This window comes from Cyanistes caeruleus, chromosome 3 (genome assembly GCF_971803275.1).
Source record: "Cyanistes caeruleus chromosome 3, bCyaCae1.hap1.1, whole genome shotgun sequence".
Lineage (NCBI taxonomy): Eukaryota > Metazoa > Chordata > Aves > Passeriformes > Paridae > Cyanistes > Cyanistes caeruleus.
The window spans coordinates 20,311,477-20,331,511 of NC_141703.1; the positions used below are offsets into that span (position 1 = coordinate 20,311,477).

At 39.4% G+C, this 20,035-nt stretch overlaps 1 protein-coding gene across 11 annotated transcripts in view; it reads right to left on the reverse strand.

Moving 5' to 3' along the window:
• Nucleotides 1–3,962: 3,962 nt before the first annotated feature.
• TBL1X (transducin beta like 1 X-linked) overlaps nucleotides 3,963–20,035 on the reverse strand; it is a 192,534-nt gene continuing 176,461 nt past the window's right edge. For all 11 annotated transcript variants that reach the window (XM_086880134.1, XM_086880136.1, XM_086880135.1 and 8 more), the window contains 7 exons: nucleotides 19,369–19,429; nucleotides 14,892–15,013; nucleotides 13,390–13,464; nucleotides 11,432–11,559; nucleotides 10,220–10,385; nucleotides 9,372–9,473; nucleotides 3,963–8,330 (listed from right to left, as the gene is read on the reverse strand). In XM_086880134.1, the coding sequence (XP_086736260.1) occupies nucleotides 8,304–8,330; nucleotides 9,372–9,473; nucleotides 10,220–10,385; nucleotides 11,432–11,559; nucleotides 13,390–13,464; nucleotides 14,892–15,013; nucleotides 19,369–19,429 (681 nt within the window). In that variant the 3' untranslated portion in view covers nucleotides 3,963–8,303. The remainder of the gene's footprint in view (nucleotides 8,331–9,371; nucleotides 9,474–10,219; nucleotides 10,386–11,431; nucleotides 11,560–13,389; nucleotides 13,465–14,891; nucleotides 15,014–19,368; nucleotides 19,430–20,035) is intronic.

Here is a 20,035-nt window from a genome sequence, read left to right on the forward strand (position 1 = left end):
TGCTGAGGGTTTTTCCCATCAGATCTCTCTCTATCTTGGCAGTCTAGGTTGCCTGACATTCGAAAAGGGGAGATTTTCTCAAACTCTTAACGTTTGATTAGTCTGTGAATGCTCTCGAAGGACTCACATTAACAGGTTACAGAATAACTCTTTATTAATAAAGCTCTGACAAATCAGGGCTCAAGGATTGCTGGGGATAGTGTCTGACTGGAAAAACATATTCAAAGCAACACAGTGACAAGCTCCAATCCTAACAAAACAACTTGAGAAAATCATTCCACGCACATGGAATACAGATCTTGCCCAACAGGAGTTCCCTGTGAGGGAGAAGACAGGTTCACCCCATCAACTGACCCCAGAAGTTACTCTGGATAATTCACCGACTTCTTCCCATTCTTAACTTTTCCTTTATATTTGGGTGGTAATGGAGTGACTTCAGCCACACACCTTACTCACCTTGGGGGTGGGTATTTCAGCAGAGTACCTGAGATAACCCTGGGATGGGGATGTGTCAATCCAAGGAGAGGGATTTTTCCATGGCTGCTAATTCAAGGGCTTCCTTTATCTCCCTTGTCATGTGCTATGCGTTTTTTCAGCTAGAAAGTACCACTGAGTTCTCCCCTCTGCAAAGGTTTGGACAAATCCTGGCTGTGGTCACTCCTCTGCTCCATCCTCCATTTAGTGCCCCTCAGACTGCGTTGTGTGTGGGAGGTCAGATACGCTCACCCTGCTCCATCCAGGGAGTAGCAGCTGGATTTACCCTGTAACTTCTGCACTTTTTACCCTCAGTCATCTTCCCACAGTGCCCTCACTGACAGTAGTGTCTGCAGACAGCTTTTTCAGTCCAGCTGGCAGTACCATGGCTGGAAGGCCTGCAGGATGTTTCAGATGCCCTCCTAAGAGTCTGACATTTCTGTGTTTCCCTTCAAGAAAATATTCAGAATTTTTCAGGAACTGCAACACATGTAGGGATGTCATGCTCATTTGACACCAAGGATTTTCAGAAGCCTAGAGAGGTAATTCTCAGTTTTGGAACTGCAGAATGTCAGGGCTTTGCAATCAAATCCATTTCTGTCTGTTGTGCATTTGACTGTGATGAATTACTCTAGTGAAGGATGAGGATGTCAACTTTGTCCCAGTATTTAATGGGAAGGATGGGAAAGTGATAAGCAGAATCTTTTTTTGATCTCTTATATTGAAATGATGACTAATGAATTACATGGTGAAGTCAAGGCTTCTTTGAAAGTAAAAGATGTTAGACCTTGCAGCCATAAAAGAGGATATAGCTGCTTTCCTGCAGCTATTGGGTTTTGTATTCTTTTGGTTTTTTGAATATATTCAAAAGGAAATGGGAAAAAAAACTATCTCTAAGGAAACAAAGATCTTCCTTCCTCTTGGGAGTCAGCAATGATGATAAAATCCCTGCCAAGTGAGTAATTTCTTCACTTAAAAGGCTCCAAAATTACTTTTTATGCCACAGAGTTTCAGTATGAAATTACATGTGCTCTTAATGGTCAGTGCTGATCTCACCCTTGGCCGGAAATGATACACAGAATGATGGCAGGGAAGGGAGTTGTTTTGAGTGAGATGCTGCAATATTACATCTTCCCAAAATAGCTCAAAAAGTACCCTTAATTGTACTGCACACTGACAGAAGTGAGAAGCAAGTGTTTAGGACTGCTTGATGCTCCCAGTGTTAGTTGTCACATAATTTTCAGGCTAAGTAAATATATATATAGGATAAATGCAGGAAAACTAAACTAGAATCTTAATTTGACAGTCATGCCCTGTCTGAAAACATGCCTGAAAATAACATGACTAAAAATAGGACCATCACATAGTGTTTATTTAAGAAGCAGGTAAAGTGAGAACTTTCATATAAGCACTACCCCTGAGCTCCAGCCCCACTACAGCTGTCTCCTTAGCTCTCATATTTTTTGAGAAGCTGTTACAAAGACATTAGTGCTGTGCAAATGTCAGAACATGAACTGACACAAGTGTCATGAAAAGTGCATTGCATTCTCTTTTTTTGAACGTATGATGTGTCGAGGCGCTCATCATCAGCAAACCAGCTTTTCTAGCCCCTATGTCTTTCCAAATGTTATATATTAATCCTAACTTAATGCTCTGGGTCCTTAAACATCTCAGAACTAGATGATGAGACTGACACACAGGACTGTGTTTGTTCTGAGCACTAATTCCTTTTGAAGGCTTTGGACGATCAGCCTTAGCTCAGGTCAGTGGTTCAGCCTCTTACATGGTCACAAAGCAAGAACCCCATTTCATGATGAATGCCCCCCAAGTACCATGGAAACCATTTCATGGAATAAAACCCAACCAAAATCCACACAACATTCAGCCTGTTAATGCTAAGCAATCCCCTCCCCTTGCATCCTTTGAGGTCAGTGTCTTGAGACCTAAGCAGAGAAAGGAGCCCACGGGAGCTCCTGATAGAGGGGATGGCTGTGACAACTTCGCATGAGTGGAATATTCTGAAGTTCTTTAAAAACTTCCAACTGCTCAAATAAGGTTGAATTTTAGCCTGGCTAGCTTAAAGAAAAATTAACAATTTACCTTGATTAGAACTAGAGTCCAAGTTATTTCATATGGAGAAACTTCCTTTTCAGGAAACTTTAAAAAGTATTTCAACCCAATCTTACTCAAATTGGTTCCTTACCAGCTGTATAAACTTCCAATAAATACAGCATGGGAGGCAGGAAAATCAAACAGTAAACATGTGATGTGAGCAGCCATAAAGGTGACCTGATTCAAAGGGAAAAAGTACTCAACAGAAGTCTGCCAAAATTCTGGGAAATTGCTGACCAGTCTGGGAGCTATAAGCCTGGGGACCAGAAGCATTCTTGAGAAGCACAGCCATCATCTCTGAAATGCAGCTGGATACCAGAGACATCCTGAGATACCCTCAGAAAGTGCAACTCCAAGGAACTGTAATAGTAACATCATCCAAAAAGCTGAAAAATAGTCTGGGAAAAGGAGATGATATCCTGAGGAAGAATGTATTGGTAACTTCCATTAGCTGTTTCAACTGCAAGAGCAGGCTAAGTCCCAAAATAGAACTGAAATGATCATATTTTGGGTGTCCCAGGTGAGAAACAGAAAATAACTGCATCCACTGGCTGCTTGAAGTGGTGGTGTCCTGTACTCTCTTATGCCTCTATGATAAAAGGTTCTCTATCCAAATCAGCTTCTCTCTCTCCTCCTGCACTGCACATCCTTGGCCCTTTCCCTACACAGGTCTGCAAGACCTTGGACCATTGTTGGGGAAGCCTTGCTGACTCCAAACTCTGTAACATGGATTGCATCTGAAGGGAGATCCTGCCTGTTCTACTCTTCCCTCACACAGGGAAGGTCCATGGGCTGGCCCATTTTATCCTCCCATCTCTGGGATGGCTGGGCCCCTTCTGAGATCTACAGCTTGGTGTCCCATCTATACAGGTAACTAACCTGTCACAAGTGTTCTGCTGTTGTATTACTGCCAAGTTTGCTTCAGTCGTAACAACTTAGTAATCTGTAATTTATATATATATATATATATATACACACTTCATGACTACTGTTATTGGGTGCTGCTATATTTGATTGTTGCTATACCAATGCTGCAGATATTGCTCTGTAATAGCTATATATACATACATATGCATATATATATATATACACATATAGATATATATATATACACACATATATATGCTTGATTTATTAGAGGTGTACTTGCTAATGGTAAATTGTGTGGTGTTTCTGGTAATCTGTAATAAAGTAAAGAAAATTAGAGGCAAAAGTGTCTGTGTCCTGTATTTCACAAAATCCTGCGAACCCATTCTCAAGGTCTTCAAACACACATAGGCCAGAGACACCACATCACAGTTTTAGTCACTCAACCCCATTTCTTCTGCACAGGATGCAAAACAACCAGAAAAGAATAAGGAACAACACGCACAGAATTCTCTAATATCAAAATATAGCAATTTATTCAAGACACTGAATATGATCTGTTGATTCTCTCCTTAAAACAAATGAGCTACAATACACAAGGTGAATTTGAAGAAAGTGTGGGTGGGGGAGAAACAAAATAAGGGTTGATGTTGTTTCAACAGAACCTGGGAAATGCTTAAATGAGAACCAAGTCTGGCTGCAAGTCTGACACAGACAATAAAAACTGCAGAAGCCAGAATTCAGAATTTCATTGAGTGGCTGAAAGAACATTTCTGCAATTGACAAAGAACCACATCTTTTAAAAAGGCAGTAAGAGGAAAAAAAAAAAAAGGAGGAAAAATTAAAAAGGGAAAAAGAAAAAGAAACCCAAAAACAAAGCAGACCCTTACATTTGACAAAGTGCACTTCACTTGGCTCTAAAATTAGCTATTTTTTTCTTTTTTTTTTTTTTTTAAACAAATTAAAAGGAAATTTCTAAGATGTAGCATGGGGTTAATGTGTGTATAACCCTGTAAGTCAGGCCCTTTATTGCCCCATAAGGGACCCAGTGTTTTCTACATAAAAGATTCAGTATCCTTCTAACCCACAGAGTATAGTGGTTTTTCAGAAACTGGGTTTTTTTTTCACTTCCAGGCCAGTTCCAGACAGCCAGCAATAATAAAAATCCAGCAAGTCTCTGGATGTTTCACAATCCTGTTTGGTCACTTAGGCTTTTCCATTTTCTCTTCTGTTACAAAGAACTATAAAACAAAATTCTAGGAAGAAATCTTGTTAAGTCCCCTGGGCTGTTGCTTTGTGCAGTTCTGTTGCAGGGGAGTCACAGAGAGGCTCTGCCAGCCTGGGAATGCATCGCTGCTGGAGGGGAGGGAGAGCTCCCAGGAGCTCAGTGCTGCAGGTCTAGGCTGAGACATCCACCCTGAACTACAGCCTGGAAAAGCCTCTCTCTCCCCACTGTCCGTGTCTTGAAGAAACCACATCCTTAGGTTAAGGTTAACCTTTGCAACTGCACCTCCTGCCTTCTTAACAGCTCTCATTTCAGCTGAAAACTGTCTGCTACTGCATCTTCCAGGAGTTTCCAGTCTTTAGGATCCCTTGTGGAAGGGAAGAAAAGTGAATTTTCTTAGCTCCTTGCATACACTGCTTTTAACTCTGACAGTCCATATAAAAACTTTCTGGAGCAGCAGCTTCTCTCACACAAGCTTTGCAAACCAATTGATATTCAAATTTTGTTTCTCTTGGCTTCTTACCTCCATGTAGGAAAGTAAAGTGGTGTTCTGACAAATTAAAAAAATGGGAAAAAAAGAGCAAGCGTCACGGACACTGCCCTGTTATCTACAGTAGCTATCCTGGGAACAACTATGAATCACAGGCTGTGGAGCCAGCCAGTCATGCAGCATTGAGCAAATTAATCTCTTCAAATCCTGAGGTCTGGCCTATTCAGGTGTCACTCAAGGGACAGAGGCAAGGCCAGAGCCCCATAAGTGCTGCCCTCCCACAGACCAGCAACTTCTGCTTGTTATTCTCAGAAATGCCACCAAAAAGCAGGGTAGGAATTTAACCGTTTACATGCAATGACTGCAACCAAATCACTGTCCAAACCGTGCTTCATAAAACTACATCACACCCTTGTATTCAAGTTCAAGACTCTTGGAGCAAGTCCTCTTGTTTTTAAAAAGTGGCAACTTAAAATTAGCAGGTACATATGGTTATTAGAAAAAAGTGCAAAACTGCCACATGGTGATCTACAGTCATGCTCTTGGTGCAAAAAACTAAAACCAACACATAAAAGCATTTAACGCCAAAAACAATCCTTGATACTGCCTGGCATCCAATTATTTGAGATAAATTACAAACAAGCCTAACTATCACTAGTAACCAAAATCCCACAGAACTGTTTTTACCTCAGGACTAACACTTTAAAGTAGTTACTTCTTTCCATTCTTTTCTCCTTTCCAAAGGTGTATCTTTAAGAAATGCAGCTGAAGCTGGCAGTGACTACTTCCACTAGAAGGACTAGGATACTCTACAGATCCAAGCATACAGAGAAGAAAACTCCAGAGAAAAGATGGTGTTCAGATTCCACAATGATGTCTTGGAGCGCACCAGCTCTCACACCACCAGTTCAGCCCAAGGGCTTTGGGTTTGCTCAGATTAAATCACACCTTCAGCAGCTGTAGTCAAACCGAGGGGAAGATGCCATGTTACAGTGACTTTGGGCAGGAAGGTTCTATCTACATCTGTGAAGAGGTTTGTGGCCTGTATACCTCTCCTACAGATCCTAGCCTAGGCTGTAGAGAGGACAGTCTCAGCCAGTTCTGAGGATCTGTCAAGTCATGTCTTACACCACCCCAAGGCTGCCTTGTAGTTTACAGCACTTTCAGTAAACTCTGCCTGTGTGTACTTCTTGGCATTTGTCATTTCCTCAATTAGAGGAACGCAGCCTTCAGCTGGCACCCGTGCAGGTGTCACGGCTGCAGCGAGGAAATCTTGTCCAAAGTGGATAGTGGAACTCTCATCGTCACTCTGATCATTTCACACCCCACACCTTCACAGGGGTGTATAATATGAGATAGAACTTACATATGATGTCAGCATCTACTGAATTCATTGACTTCTGAGCACCACACTGAGGACACCCTCAAGGCTAAAGCTGTCTGAGCAGACAGAGATCCTCCAAGGGCAGACCCAGAGCTTTTCCTGCAGGATGCAGCACACAGATGGTGACAGCAGCACCACCCACTGCAATGGCAGAGCCTTCTTCTTGGTGTGTGTGGTCTGTGGATGGACAGGAGCCTGGCAAGGGTCTATCCTTCAGCAGTGACAGATGCAGTCAATATATTTCAGTTCACCTGGCCTCATAAAGTCAGTGGTGAAACCCCACTGACTGACTGGAATAATGAATAGTGGAAGACAGCACTGCTCAAGCAAGGCCACAGGCAGCCAAACCCATATTCTGTCAAAATCTGAACTATCTCTAGAGACAAGAAGATACACAAACATTTTCTGCTGGTTACTGAAAACAAACAAAAATACAGACTAAAGAAAATGAATGCTATATTTATAGTCCCAGGCTTCTGCATCGCTTTGAATAAGTTTACATCATCAAACAGCCACAAAAATGGAATGAGACTGAGTAAATGGCTGGCTGCTGGAAAAGGACTTTAGTAAAGGACTGGTATTTTTTGTATCAAACATTGTTTTTTCTTACAGCACTTTCTGAGAGAGGAGAGAAAAAGGATACTGTGCCTTTCATGTTCCCTGTGTGTCATTCCTTTCGCTTGAATTACACAACTGGTCTACATTTTGTGGCCATTTTAGGCTTTTAAAACTGTTTAACATAAAAAATATTTTTTTTTCAAAAATACACTGGGTTCTTTCTGTTAAAATTCATCTTTCTCCTGTAAAAATCTTCCCCAGCACTGCATTCTTATATAAAGCACTTATTACACAATTTGCTGAAAGTGCCCTTGAGACGCTAAGATCTGAAGCATGGAGGATTTTTTTTTCTTTTAAATGGAGAGAAAGAAAGGAAAAGGAAGATATAGAAGAGAGGAGAAGCAGTCTGTCAAAAATTTTCATTGTCATGTCCACCTGGCTGCATCTACTATGGGCATACAGAGAAAAGAAAAAAAAAGGGGGGGGGGCAAAAAGAAAGAGGAGAAAATAAAAAAGGAAGGAAAAGTTGGGAGTGGAAGGGAGAAATAAAAGGAAAACAAAAGTTTCATCCTAAGCCTGGGATCCTCCAGGCTGTATTATTCCAGCTGATAGAAAAACCACTGAACAAAAAAAGTAGTCTAGAAAATAGAAAGTGTTGTGATTACAAAGTTGAGCATTTCATCAGTACAAACTGGTCTTTGAACGTCCTTTGGGAGAGCAACTGTAGTGTCCAAATTGGAAGGAAAAAATACAACACCGCATGGAGGAGGATTTTTTTTCCCTTTTGGTTTATCACAGCATTTTTCTTTTTTTTTTTTTTCTCTTTTTTTTTTTTTTTTCCTTTTTATTAATTTTTTTGGCACAGCTTTTTTTTTTTTTCCCCAGCCATCAGAGCAAGTTCTCAGATGCAAACCAAACAGTGCAATGCCTAGCTGGTGGCTTCATGCTTCCAAGGCTCAATGTTCCAGGTGGAAACCATTCCCTCCCCCTCTGAAGTGACTGTTTTTACTCCTTGATGAAGGTTACGGACAAAATACAAGTCACCTGTGGCCAGGGAGAGTCGGTTTCACGGTACACTCTAACTTTGTTCAAGTTTGTACAGTTCTGGAGCTGTTAAGAATAGTTTTGAAGAGTGCTTCTCCCCACACATTCACTGCTGGTCCATTTGAAATTTCTTCTAAAACATTTCACGTTTACTTCCGCAGATCTAGAACACAAACCTGCAGAGAGAAGACCCTGTGTTAAGAACCCCTTGTGAGGGTCATGAGGAAATCCTGTACACAGCCAGCTGGATGTTACACTCCCCAGCTTCAAATCAGCCTCACTCAAGCACTGGTTTACAGGCACACAAGTCAAGAAACAAACTGACACAGCAGAAAGCCCAAGTGAAACCCACACATTTAACATTTAGCTGGGCTTTCATTGGTTTACAAACATTTTGGTAGCACATCTGTAAGATTATGGGAGCTATTCAGTTGCCTAAATATCATGTCCCCTTCTGAAATACATCCAAAACAGATGTAGGTGTGGCGGGCATGACAGTGGGCATGTGCCCATCTGGAGCAGATGTTGGGAGCCAGGCTGAGATGTCACAACTAAGCTCAAACAACGGAATCACATCATAGGTGTTCCCTTTGTTAAAACCATTTGAAAAATACTGCTCCAAAGTAGTTATGTCAGCCAGACATATGTGTTCTGTACAAGCTGATCATGCTACAATGGAATTTTTTAGAAGTAATATTAACAGCAAAAAATAGTAAGGAATAACCAGGATCTCCACACCAATATTTCTCCTTTACAACAGGACAAAATCTTTGGTTATCATGCTCAAAATTTCCTTCTTTAGCTATTCCTATTCAAGGGAACAGGAATATCCTTCTGTGGAATCAAACTCTGAAAGACCCAGGGTAACTGTTTGTTACAGAGTTGACTGCTGCAATCTGCTGTTCCTTAAAACTGACAGATAATGACAGAAACAACATTATTGTTGTTCTTGTCAAATATGTATTTAAAAGTCATTCTCATCTTCAGCAATGTTCACCTATTGCACAAGCATTCTTCATTTCCGACAGGAACACCACCTCCTAGTATTCAAAACCTTTCAAAGCAGGAGTATTTTAAATACACTACACAGAGCTACTTGTTTGTGTCTTGAGCCTTTGGCTCTGTCCCCAGGAGGCAAATATAGCATCCTGTTTTTTGTTGATGCTCCCCAGAAAAGAAATCTCCACCCAACCTCTGCAATGTTTGATGATCCTTACCGATCCGTCTGATGCGCTTGCTCCCACTTTGTCGCCTCTAGCATTCCAGCAGACTTCAAAGATGCCCCCGGTGCCTCTGTAGCTATGTACTAGAGTTCCACTCTATAAAGCAAACAGCATTGGATATAAAAGTTCCCCTTCTTTGTCTCTCATATGGCACTGTGTTAAAAGGGGGAGCTATTCAGATCACCCAGCTATGGCCACCTCCATATCATGATGGAAACTGCTTAGGAAACTGTTAGGAAACCTGTCTTTGTAATGAAGAGCAACAGGCTCCTCCAGAAACAGTAGGACTCTCAAGACAACCGTTTTTGTCAACTCTGTATCAGTAAAGGCCTGGGGAGTTAGGTTGATGTGCTCTTCCCTGGAGTTTGTTGCTAATTCAGGTTGTGAGGCACCAGTATCCAGAATTACTGTGGAACTATGATGTCCCACTTTTCTCCAGAATATCACCAGTCCCCTACTTGTACATATTTTATCTATATCTCCCCTTCACAAAATCGAAGCCATCAGATTCACAGCCTAACTCAGTTTGTAACTAAATAAAAGTATCCCTTATTTCTCATCTACACCTTTGCTTCACAAAGCTGATGACCCAAAACAACGTACCTATTTTCATGCATGCTACTTGTTTTAGCATACAAAGCAGACTGAGCAGAACTGTTCTGGGCAGTCACCTCACTGCACCTGAGTGACTCAGCTGCCATGGATCTGTGCCAGCCAATACAATCTGGTTTCACCCTGACAGGCAGGTCATGCATGACCTAGGTACACACATTTTCCATTTAAGCTTTTGCTATTAATGTGTCATCTAAACCAGATGTGCTTCACATGAGGCAAAACAGTACCTGAGTATTCCATATATGGACACATTTGTCAAAGGACCCGCTGGCTAGATATTTTCCATCAGGACTAAAAGCTACACTGTAGACGGGCTCTTGATGCTTTGTTAACGTATGGATGCAGACTCCTCGGTCAACGTCCCACAGCCGAACCGTGGAATCAAACGAAGCACTGCAAGAAGCATTCAAACAAATTAAGTGTTAATCAATTTGCACTGTGATACTGTAAATGTTATAAGAGAATACCACCGTTTTGATTTTTTTCCCCTTGGCTAAGCAAGATGTAATGCTGCAAACAGAAAAGCTAAAATGTAGCTAAATGCAGCCTGTATGTTTTTTATCTTAAGAACTACAGCTATAGGACTGAATTCTTGTATGAGGACTCTTAGGGTCTATCTAGGTGTGCTCTGTGGAGCCCTAAGAAAGCCAAGCTCCCCATTTTTGAGATTCTACTTCCTGTTACTCAGGAAGGTCAAATATATATTGTCATTAATAGTGTAAATGGGTCCAGAGAGATCATACTCATAATGGATTCACCCTATTTAGTGAATTAGCATTCTGTAATTCTCTGTGGTTTTTTTCACTTGGTATTAGTGATGCTTTTAGCTACATTCCATTTAAACCCCAAGCTGTGGGCTTGGAGAAAGGCAAAGGAAATAATTTGCACTAAAAATAATAATAAAAGAATAACTCCAAGAAAGTGAAGTTATTCCACGTCCACTCCCAAACTAAGGAGTAAAAGAAACCAGTTTCCATACAACTTCTCCCCACACTGCACACCCCATGAGCTGATCTGATAAACCCACGATAAAGCTTTTCTCTATTAGCTAAGAAGGTTACAAAAATTTTCTCTAACTTCCCAGATGAGTTGCATGACCCCAGTTAGAAACCATTCCAGCTGCCTGAATCTTGAGAGCACCTGCCTCAAGATTTTCACTCCTAACAACTTCATGCTGGATGTGAAAGTGCAATGCCAATTTACAACCATTTTATCAAGGCAGCTGAAAAGTTAAATACCACGACTCAATTTTCTTTCTTTGTTCCCATTCTTTCTTCAAATACAATCCTTTCCCTTTGTATCCATCCCCCTGAGTTACATACACAGACACTTTTTAGTGTAATCGTCTGCAGGAAGACTGATGGCAAAGTGACAATAGGGTTACATGTCAGAAAGATGATCCTTCTTCCTGGCAGCCAAGAAAAAGGTGTATTTTTTACCTTGCTAACATGATGTTGGAGTTTGGGTTGCTGGTGCCTGGTCCTGTAGGGCTCCATTTGATAGTGTAAATCTCTTTGCTGTGAGCCTGAAGATCATGTACACAGGTATCTTGCTTCATACTCCATATCTGAGTCAGAGAAATAATGAAGGGGGAAAATGGCAACATTATTAATCTCTTCTCAGCTGAATTTTTCAGTTCTATGTTATTCTTGCCATTTGTTTATTTGATATCTTGATACCTGAATACAATTAATGAATATAATTTATTAATGCAGCAACTTGGCACATAGATTAAAATAACTCCAACCGGGGAAGGAGTTACACATTTAATAGTATTTATTCACTAGATAAGAACTAAAGATTTGCTGTACTTCCAAGAGCCTGTAACTATTTTCATACAGAAGTTTATCTATTTGAAGAAGTTTAACCTGAATTTTATTTACACATTGCAACAGCAGTAATTTTAAAGAAAGAGAAGAAAATTGCAGCAACTGCTTAGAATACAGCAATTTTCTCTTATGCTAGTAAAATTTTCCTTTTCCTCTGGAACTCCATTTGTCTCCCTCATGTTTTTAACAGTACAGAAGATGGAAGACAGTCAGCTATTTCTGCAGTGTTACACGGCCAAATACTTCAGTGTAAAATGAAGAAATTCACAGCAGGGAAAATAACTCAAATTTAGTCAGTCAGTTTCAGAGAGATACCAAAAACATAGTAATGATTTAACTCAGTTGTTGTAAGTCTGCACCATGAGAATGATGTGCTCTTATGCTGAATCGGTGTACCTGAGACTGCTCTTGGAAATGCTACACAAAGCTCAGCCATGTTCTTCGGCTGACAGGCAGCATGTTCCAAGAATTTATAGGAAAAGCTCATTAATTCCAAAAATAAAGAAGAAAAAAGTTGGAGAGGACTGATTTACAAAGGAAAAGGAAGAAGAATAATTGCCTTAATTTAGAGTATTTGCTGTCTCCATCACTGCAGGTTTTTATAAACAGGTGAGGCCAAGGATAGCAAACTACTAGCTCTTGTGCCAAATTCAGTAGTCAGGAATTTGAACTGGTAACAACACCGAACCATGGTGGTTTTTAAAACACAGCATGCAACTGGGCACCAAAGAGATTGGGCTACTCATGGGTCAGGATGTTTAAGCACAGCAAGAACAGTTATGCAATACTGCTTTGTGGCAGTGTGACAGGCAAGGTGCTCCCTTTTGTCCCTGTTTTCTGTAAATTTCCAGCTCTGTCACTAGCCTGAATCATCACCAGCCTCACATCTGGAATCCAGATTGATGAAAACCTCTGTGGGTATGTGGCAAAGACAGAGCAGAAGTCAGTCTACCTATGAAGAGGAAATAATCATAACACTGACATTCACTTAGCTCATCTGCAAATTCTGCTGCTGCCTCAGTTTCATGCTAGAAACGTCCCAAGCTGTGTCAATCAGCAGTGCAAAGAGATCTGAGTGTGAATTAACACAACCATACTGCAAAGAAACTTTTTCCAGTACTGTCCCATCCACAAAACCAAATCTTTCCTGGGATATTTGCCTTCTTCAAGGAACCAGCATAAATCAACAGTCCAGCAGTAGGGCTTTGCTTAAACAACACACAGCTACACCTACACAGACAGCCTTCATTTGATGTGGCTGGAAAAGAAATATGAGAAAGGGTTTTGGGCTGCTGAAGTTCTGTACTATCTATACTTAAACTATGACATTTTTGTGACAATGGTGTATCAGTCACATAACACTTATTTGGATAGAATGCCTCAATTTCCCCAGTATTTGCTTCACGGTCTTCAATCTTTCAGATTTGCTTCAAGAAACATGGGACAAAATGGAAACTACTGTTCATGCAGAGTTTGAGGTGATACAGTACCATCATTCTGAAGAAGACTGAAAAAGAAATAATTTTTTGTCTTTAATTTTTGAAGAACAGGAACAGAAATCGTTTTACCTTTAATGTCATGTCATCGGAGCAAGACGCTAGTAGCATGCCAGATGGGTCCCATTTGATTGCATTCACCTCGTTCTGAAATCAAGAGTCATTTTATTAAGCAAATATTCCAGTTACTGCATCGTACTGGGCACTCAGCAGAGGGCACTCAAGGTTTATGCATGGAACAAGTTCACCCACAAATTACACTGCTGGGTGCTTTTAGGTGTTAACAAAAGCAGTGCTGCCTCCCCAGCATGCTATTTAAGTGGCATTTTGGGTGGAACCATTCTGTGCTTGTGAACAATACACACAAACAATCTTCTGATGTGTGTTCTGGCACAAAGTTGCTCCTATCCTTTTGTCATATCCTAGGATTTAAATAAACCCAGACAGATTGATGATACAGCATTAGCTTCTTTTTAAAACTGGAGCATTTCTTTCATTAATGTTCTGTAGACTTGGTGATACAAGTTTTCAACAGAAAATACTGATACTGGCGAGGTGTAATTTGATAATTCTTCATATTGTAGCTCTACAACAGTGCTGGTCTCTCTAAAGACAGGTTTATATGTAAATGAATTCCATGATGGAATATTAATCAGTTTAGGATGCTTTATCAGTCTTTCTAGCACTTTGTAATTAACTAAGCCTAGTGTATCCCCTTGGTAATGATAAGTTTGCCATGCTCTTCCACAGATATAGGTAAAGAGAAAAAAAAAATTTATAAAAAGGGAAAGACTGGTTTCTTAAATTTCATAAATTGGCCCAGGGTCTCAGTGAAAACAATGCTGGAAAATATTTAAATTTTGCTTTATATATTTTACACGTTTCAGTAATAATCAAAAGCAAGTATAGATGTATTTGATGTGAAAAACTGGATCATGTACAGAATGGTGCATTTCATATAATTATAAAAATCACCAGTTTATTGTTAGGAATGTACAACCTGTCATGAAATATTAGTTTAACCACAGACTAAGACAAAGGTCTTAAATGCATAGTTCTGGAAGCTAACATCTAAATTATGGGTCAGTAAATGATTGCAGTTTTTCTCACAAATGAAACCTAGAAAAAGTAACCTTTGACAGTCATTAAATACCACCAAGAAAAGAGCGGGGAAATACATATTTAATATATTTTATTAGATTAAATTGGTTCTAAAATTGAACAATGACTGGAAGTAAACTGTTCTCCCCTTATTCATAGCTCTCGTTTAGTAAGGGAAATTAGGCCAGTGGAAAACAGAATCATATTTATGAATCTGCCTTTAGTCTGCAGCTCATGCTACACAGAAATACTCTTACTATTTAAGCTGGAGGTGTTGCCTCCTATGGTAATTTAGAACATTTTATCCCTTCTCATAAGCAGTGAATCACTCACTCCCAAGGAATATGCTTTTAGGGAAATAATGGAGTGTAACACCTTTGCTGCTAGAACATACCCAGCAAACACATCATCTGCCATCATGGTAACATGTTGCTGTGACGTTACCACTAACATTCTGGACTTGTTAAACTTACTGTGTGTCCTTGAAATGTTTTAACAGGACGATCACAGCCAAGTCTGCATACATGGATGCACATGTCAGTACTGCAGGAGGCAAAAGTAGTGTTGTTTTGCCAGTCTACATCCAGAGCAGGAGCTGTGAATACAAACAACAGAAGGAATATCAGGGATCATGACAAAGAAACAGCTATCCCAAATAATTTTCCTCCCATCACCGACCTGGATGAAACAGACTACAGGCTAGTTCTTGGTCTGTCACTTGCTGCCAGTTATTAGGGCTGATAGGGACTGTCTGAAGAGCACAAAATATTTATTCTATTCCAGTGGATAATCTGGATACTTTGCATGACATCTACTTATAAGAAACTTTTGGTTTAAGTTACATAAGAGGGGGAAAAATACTACCTCCACCCTCTCTGCTCCTAGCTATGCATATCATGGATTTGTATCTAGCATTTATCCCTCTGTAACCCAGTTCAGTGAAGAAAGTGAAAGAAAACTAACCCAGAAGAAACGTGGATAATTTCATCTGGGTTAGACAAGCATGTTCCTGTGAATGCCAGGCACAACACATGGGAAGGTGGAGAAGCAGGTGGCTGTGTCCCTTTGCACTAGAGCTTTATGCAATCTTTGATACAAACCTATCATTCTGTGCAGGCACATGGATTAATGAGACTAAAAATAAGACTAAAAATCAGTTTAATTTGCTTGGGGACTATTTTTAGGCAGGTACATTGATCAGCCTGATCTGAAATACGAGTTTCTGTAAAGGGTTTGGCATTAACTAGCACTGATGTAACAAAACTCTGCGCACAGAGAGCATGTGAGCATATAAGCAGTGCCTGAGTGTGCAACACAAACACACACACACACTTTGCAAAAAGAATGGGAAAAAAATCCCCTAACAACTCTTCCAGCATGTCACTGCATAGTGCAAGCAGGAGCAGGAGGGAGCTCCTGACAAACAGCTTGCTTGTGTTTCTATGACTGTTGCTTGGGCATTTTCCCTCAGGATAGAGTTTAGCTGCCCTCCAGAGGATGACATAAGACTTGCTAAAATATAGAAATCTTCATTCTCAGCACACTCTTGTGAGAAGCAAGTGTGCTAGAATGAGACCAGCATATAGGAAACAAAGTTGAATCTCTTCCTGGCAAAGATACAATGCAAATTTATCATTAAAATGAAACCAAGAAATTCCTTACTCAAACATGTTTAGAAAGATAACTTTGGTAATACAGAGGTGAAAAATATCTGTTCTGACAAACCTGTTACATTTAAATATGTTTTTCCTATTATAATTTTTATAAACTTCAAAGCAAAATGGATCTGTATCACCGTCTGAATCATCAGGTAGCTCTCTAAATGAGAATGGAGGGCTGACATTGTTTTGTAGACAAGGGTTTTTTTCAGTAATAATGAAAAAAAAAAGCGTAATTATTCTGTATGACAGGTAAGGAATATTTTTGCAGAAATATAAAGGAAATACGTGTGAGGAAAACAGACTACTTTGAATTTTCCAATGAACGTGAATGAGGATCAGGAAACAATGAAAAACCTTTCTTTAACTGCCTGTTTGTCTTTCTTCTCATGCTACAAGCTTTGTATTACTATTTCAAAGCAAACAAAAAAAAATTATCGTCATTAATAGCAATATGTCTTCAGGGCTAATATCTAATATAATATGTATGAGTCAAAAACTAATTTTCAGAGAGCTACTGGCACCTAAAGCTATGGGTTTACACTGCAGCATAATGTGAATCATGAAGTACTGATAATTAATACTGATTAATTTATTGGTCTACTCAATCATATGTTTATTGGATAATTAACTACACAAAAAGGTGTGAAAAAATCAACCAAACATGGTTCTTGATGCAAATAATCAAATTGCCAAAGTATTTCCAAAACCACAGGATACCAGCCAACTGCATAAAAACAATTAGAATATCACAATAAAAGCAGCAACAAATCCTTTAAAAATGCAGCTAAATTAAAAACCAAAACCAAAAGTGTTATAATTATCTGGTAATTTAGGCTTTTTCAGAACAAATTTAAGTGTGATTCAGAGCACTTAGATCACAGAATCATAGAATGGGTTAGGTTGGAAGGGACCCTAAGGAACACCTAGTTCCAGCCCACCTACCATGGGGACACCTTTTACTAGACTAGGTTACTCAGAGCTCCATCCAACCTGGGCTTCTCTGGGCAGCCTGGTCCAGTGCCTCACCACCCTCACAGTAAACAATTTCTTCCTGATATCAAATCTAAACCTTCTGTCTTTCAGTTTGAATCCATTCACCCCTTCTCCTGTCACTGCACAACTAGATGGTTAAAACTGGCTCGCACAAAAATCTCTTTTGGTGTCAATTTAACAGCTTGCTCCTGCAAGCAGAGACATCAGTCTGTATCTATTAGTAGATGTAAAACTTGGATTATTTAGCTCCTTTTTAAAGAGATAAGTTTTGTGAATATGTATTTTGATCAAATGTACTATGATGATTCATAGTTTTGCAGAAAAAATGAAAACCCTAGAAGCTACTTACCTGCATAGTTACATATTTTGACCAAAAAACCTTAAAAATTACATGGGAACACTAATGACATGGAGGCCTTCAACACCTGGACAAAGGGCTTTTCCTTGTGTATTTTAAGATGACAGTTTTGTCCATGTGGTGTAAACTAAACTAGTTGTAAAGAAGCACAGAGTATAAAAACCTTATGTTATTCCCAGGCCAGCTACCTCCAGACTTCAAAGAAGTACATGTTAAAGGAAGTGCACCCTGCCTAGACCTGACTTCTAATTGTTAAAACATCACCTTTAATCCTAGTGTAGACAAAGTTTTTGGATTCCAGATATGGAAAGGAATTTGCTGTTAGTTTGTCCTGGTGACACAAAGAGGACAAGGTGAGGTCTTTGTGGCTTCAGACTTGTGAGAACAAAGTGAGTACAGAGTCTGAAGGTTTTGTATGATATATGCTTTCTCCTATCAAAAATTTCCTTAACAGCATGTCCTTAATAACTGCTTTACTTCCCTAAGAAAACATATATGAAATAGTGAAAAAAATAATTAAAAATATTAACTTCTCCACATCTACACTTTAGTTGTGTCTCATGTTCCAAAGACAAACAGCATGTTCAGTAAGAACTTTAAAAAAAAATATTTTTATGCACATGGACATATTACATTGGTAGATATAGCTGAGTTTTCAACTTGCTAAAAAGGGGATTGAATGATTTGTCCTTGATGCACATCACTGCTTACATGGCAGTGAACATGATCCTGAAGAGGCAACAAAGTTCTGAATCCCCAACTATTTAGATTAATAGCTACGGATTAGAGGATTAAGAGTCTTACTAACTAAATCACTCTATGTGCACAGTTTGCTGCTATGGAACAGTTATGGTAGATAAACAAATGCCACAGTGAGAAAATCTGTCAGCAGACACCAACTCCTCGAAACCAACAGCTGCATTAATAAATGAGGAGATGAGTGACAAAAATGCAGAGTATGGATTTGCTGTGTCCATGGACATACTTTTTGTCTTTTGTTGCATAACCATTTAGACTGCTACTGCATATTATTCACATCAGTGTAAATATGAGAATAAGAATGATTTGAGATGAAAAGCATGTGCAAAATAATGTTTTAAAATTAGTATTGAAATACATTTTTCAACACCATTAAGAACCTTGTGAAAGCTTGTTGTATTTAAAAACTGATTAGCTACAGCGAACTAGGAAGATGAACACTTCTAGCATCAGAATCCAGAATGTTCTCATTGTTTTAAACATGTTTTTCAACATGTTTTTAACATGTTTTAAACACTTTACTATATCCCTTTAAATTCTTTACTATGACAATGCAGCCACTTCAGATCATGAATTCAGCCATCATCTTACAAGTCTGGTCTCAGGTGAATTTGAGATTATGTCAATGACTCTCTGTTATTCAAAATTATTTAGTATCTGTGACATCTCCTGTCTCTTGGAACAGATCTACAGATCCAAGTTGTGTTTTGGTGCAGCAAGGATTGAAGAACTTCAAGTTAAAATAAAAGCTACGAAATTCTGAGGATTTTTGCGAGTGCAGTGGTGAATGCAAGGTGCATGAGACATCTGCCTGCTCCTGTCTCAAATCAGAAACAGAAGCAGAGAGAATGGAAAAGATGCCAGACACCTCCACTGAAAGTTCTCTTCATGAGTCACCACCTGGTACTATTCAAGCACATAGGTAACAACAGGACTGCTCCGTTTGGTAGATGGGGCTGGTGTATGAACCCTCTCCTAAAATCAGTTTGACTTTCAAAGTTAATTCTCACAGAACTGTGTCTTTCTGAAATGAGAATAAACCCACAAGCCATGATACTCAGGATAGTTAAAGCACAAGAAAACTTCCTTGAAACTTTTCTCTGGCAGATATGGGTAAAGTACATTGACAGAATTAAAAACTGCATTTCATTTTCCTAAAAAGAGTTATGCAAAAAGTACCTGAATGGAAAGGAAATTGCTGTTTAGCTTCTCCCGTGTGGGCATCCCAAATTATTGTTGTCTGCATCCAAAAAAAAGGTAGGAAAAAAAATTAGTGACTGTTCAGCTCAGAGAAAAAAAAAAACACCAAAGAGCACCCTCACTAAGTAGCAATTCTAAATGATGAACAGATAAAATTACTGACTACAGTAAGTAGTCAGCCTTGCATGCTAAACAGTGGGAAAACCAGAAATTACTTCCAGGTATTACAGAATAATAATCTAAGTGTAGTTAAAGAAGTATCACGCCTACAAAAGCAGCAATAAAACTATGAAGAACGAGCATACTCTCTCTGAACAGCACTAGAACACAACACTATACATTTTTAATAAGCATATTGAAAAAAATGTTTCAGTTACGATTTTTAAAGCATACTTTTTCCCTTTTCAAAAGATGCAAGTTGAATTCTACTCTGAAACAATGCTGAACCCCATTTGTAACAAACCAACAAGTGAAATGCTTTTCTATCAGCAGAGTACACAACACTTCTTGCCACTGAGGTGGGAGAGACTCAAGTGTGATTGACTTAGTAGAGGTTTAATCCATACTCACAGCACATGTGAGTGTGTCCCCTGTAGAGCTCAATACCACCTTCTGAGTGAATTGTCAATTTGGTGGGAGTATATAC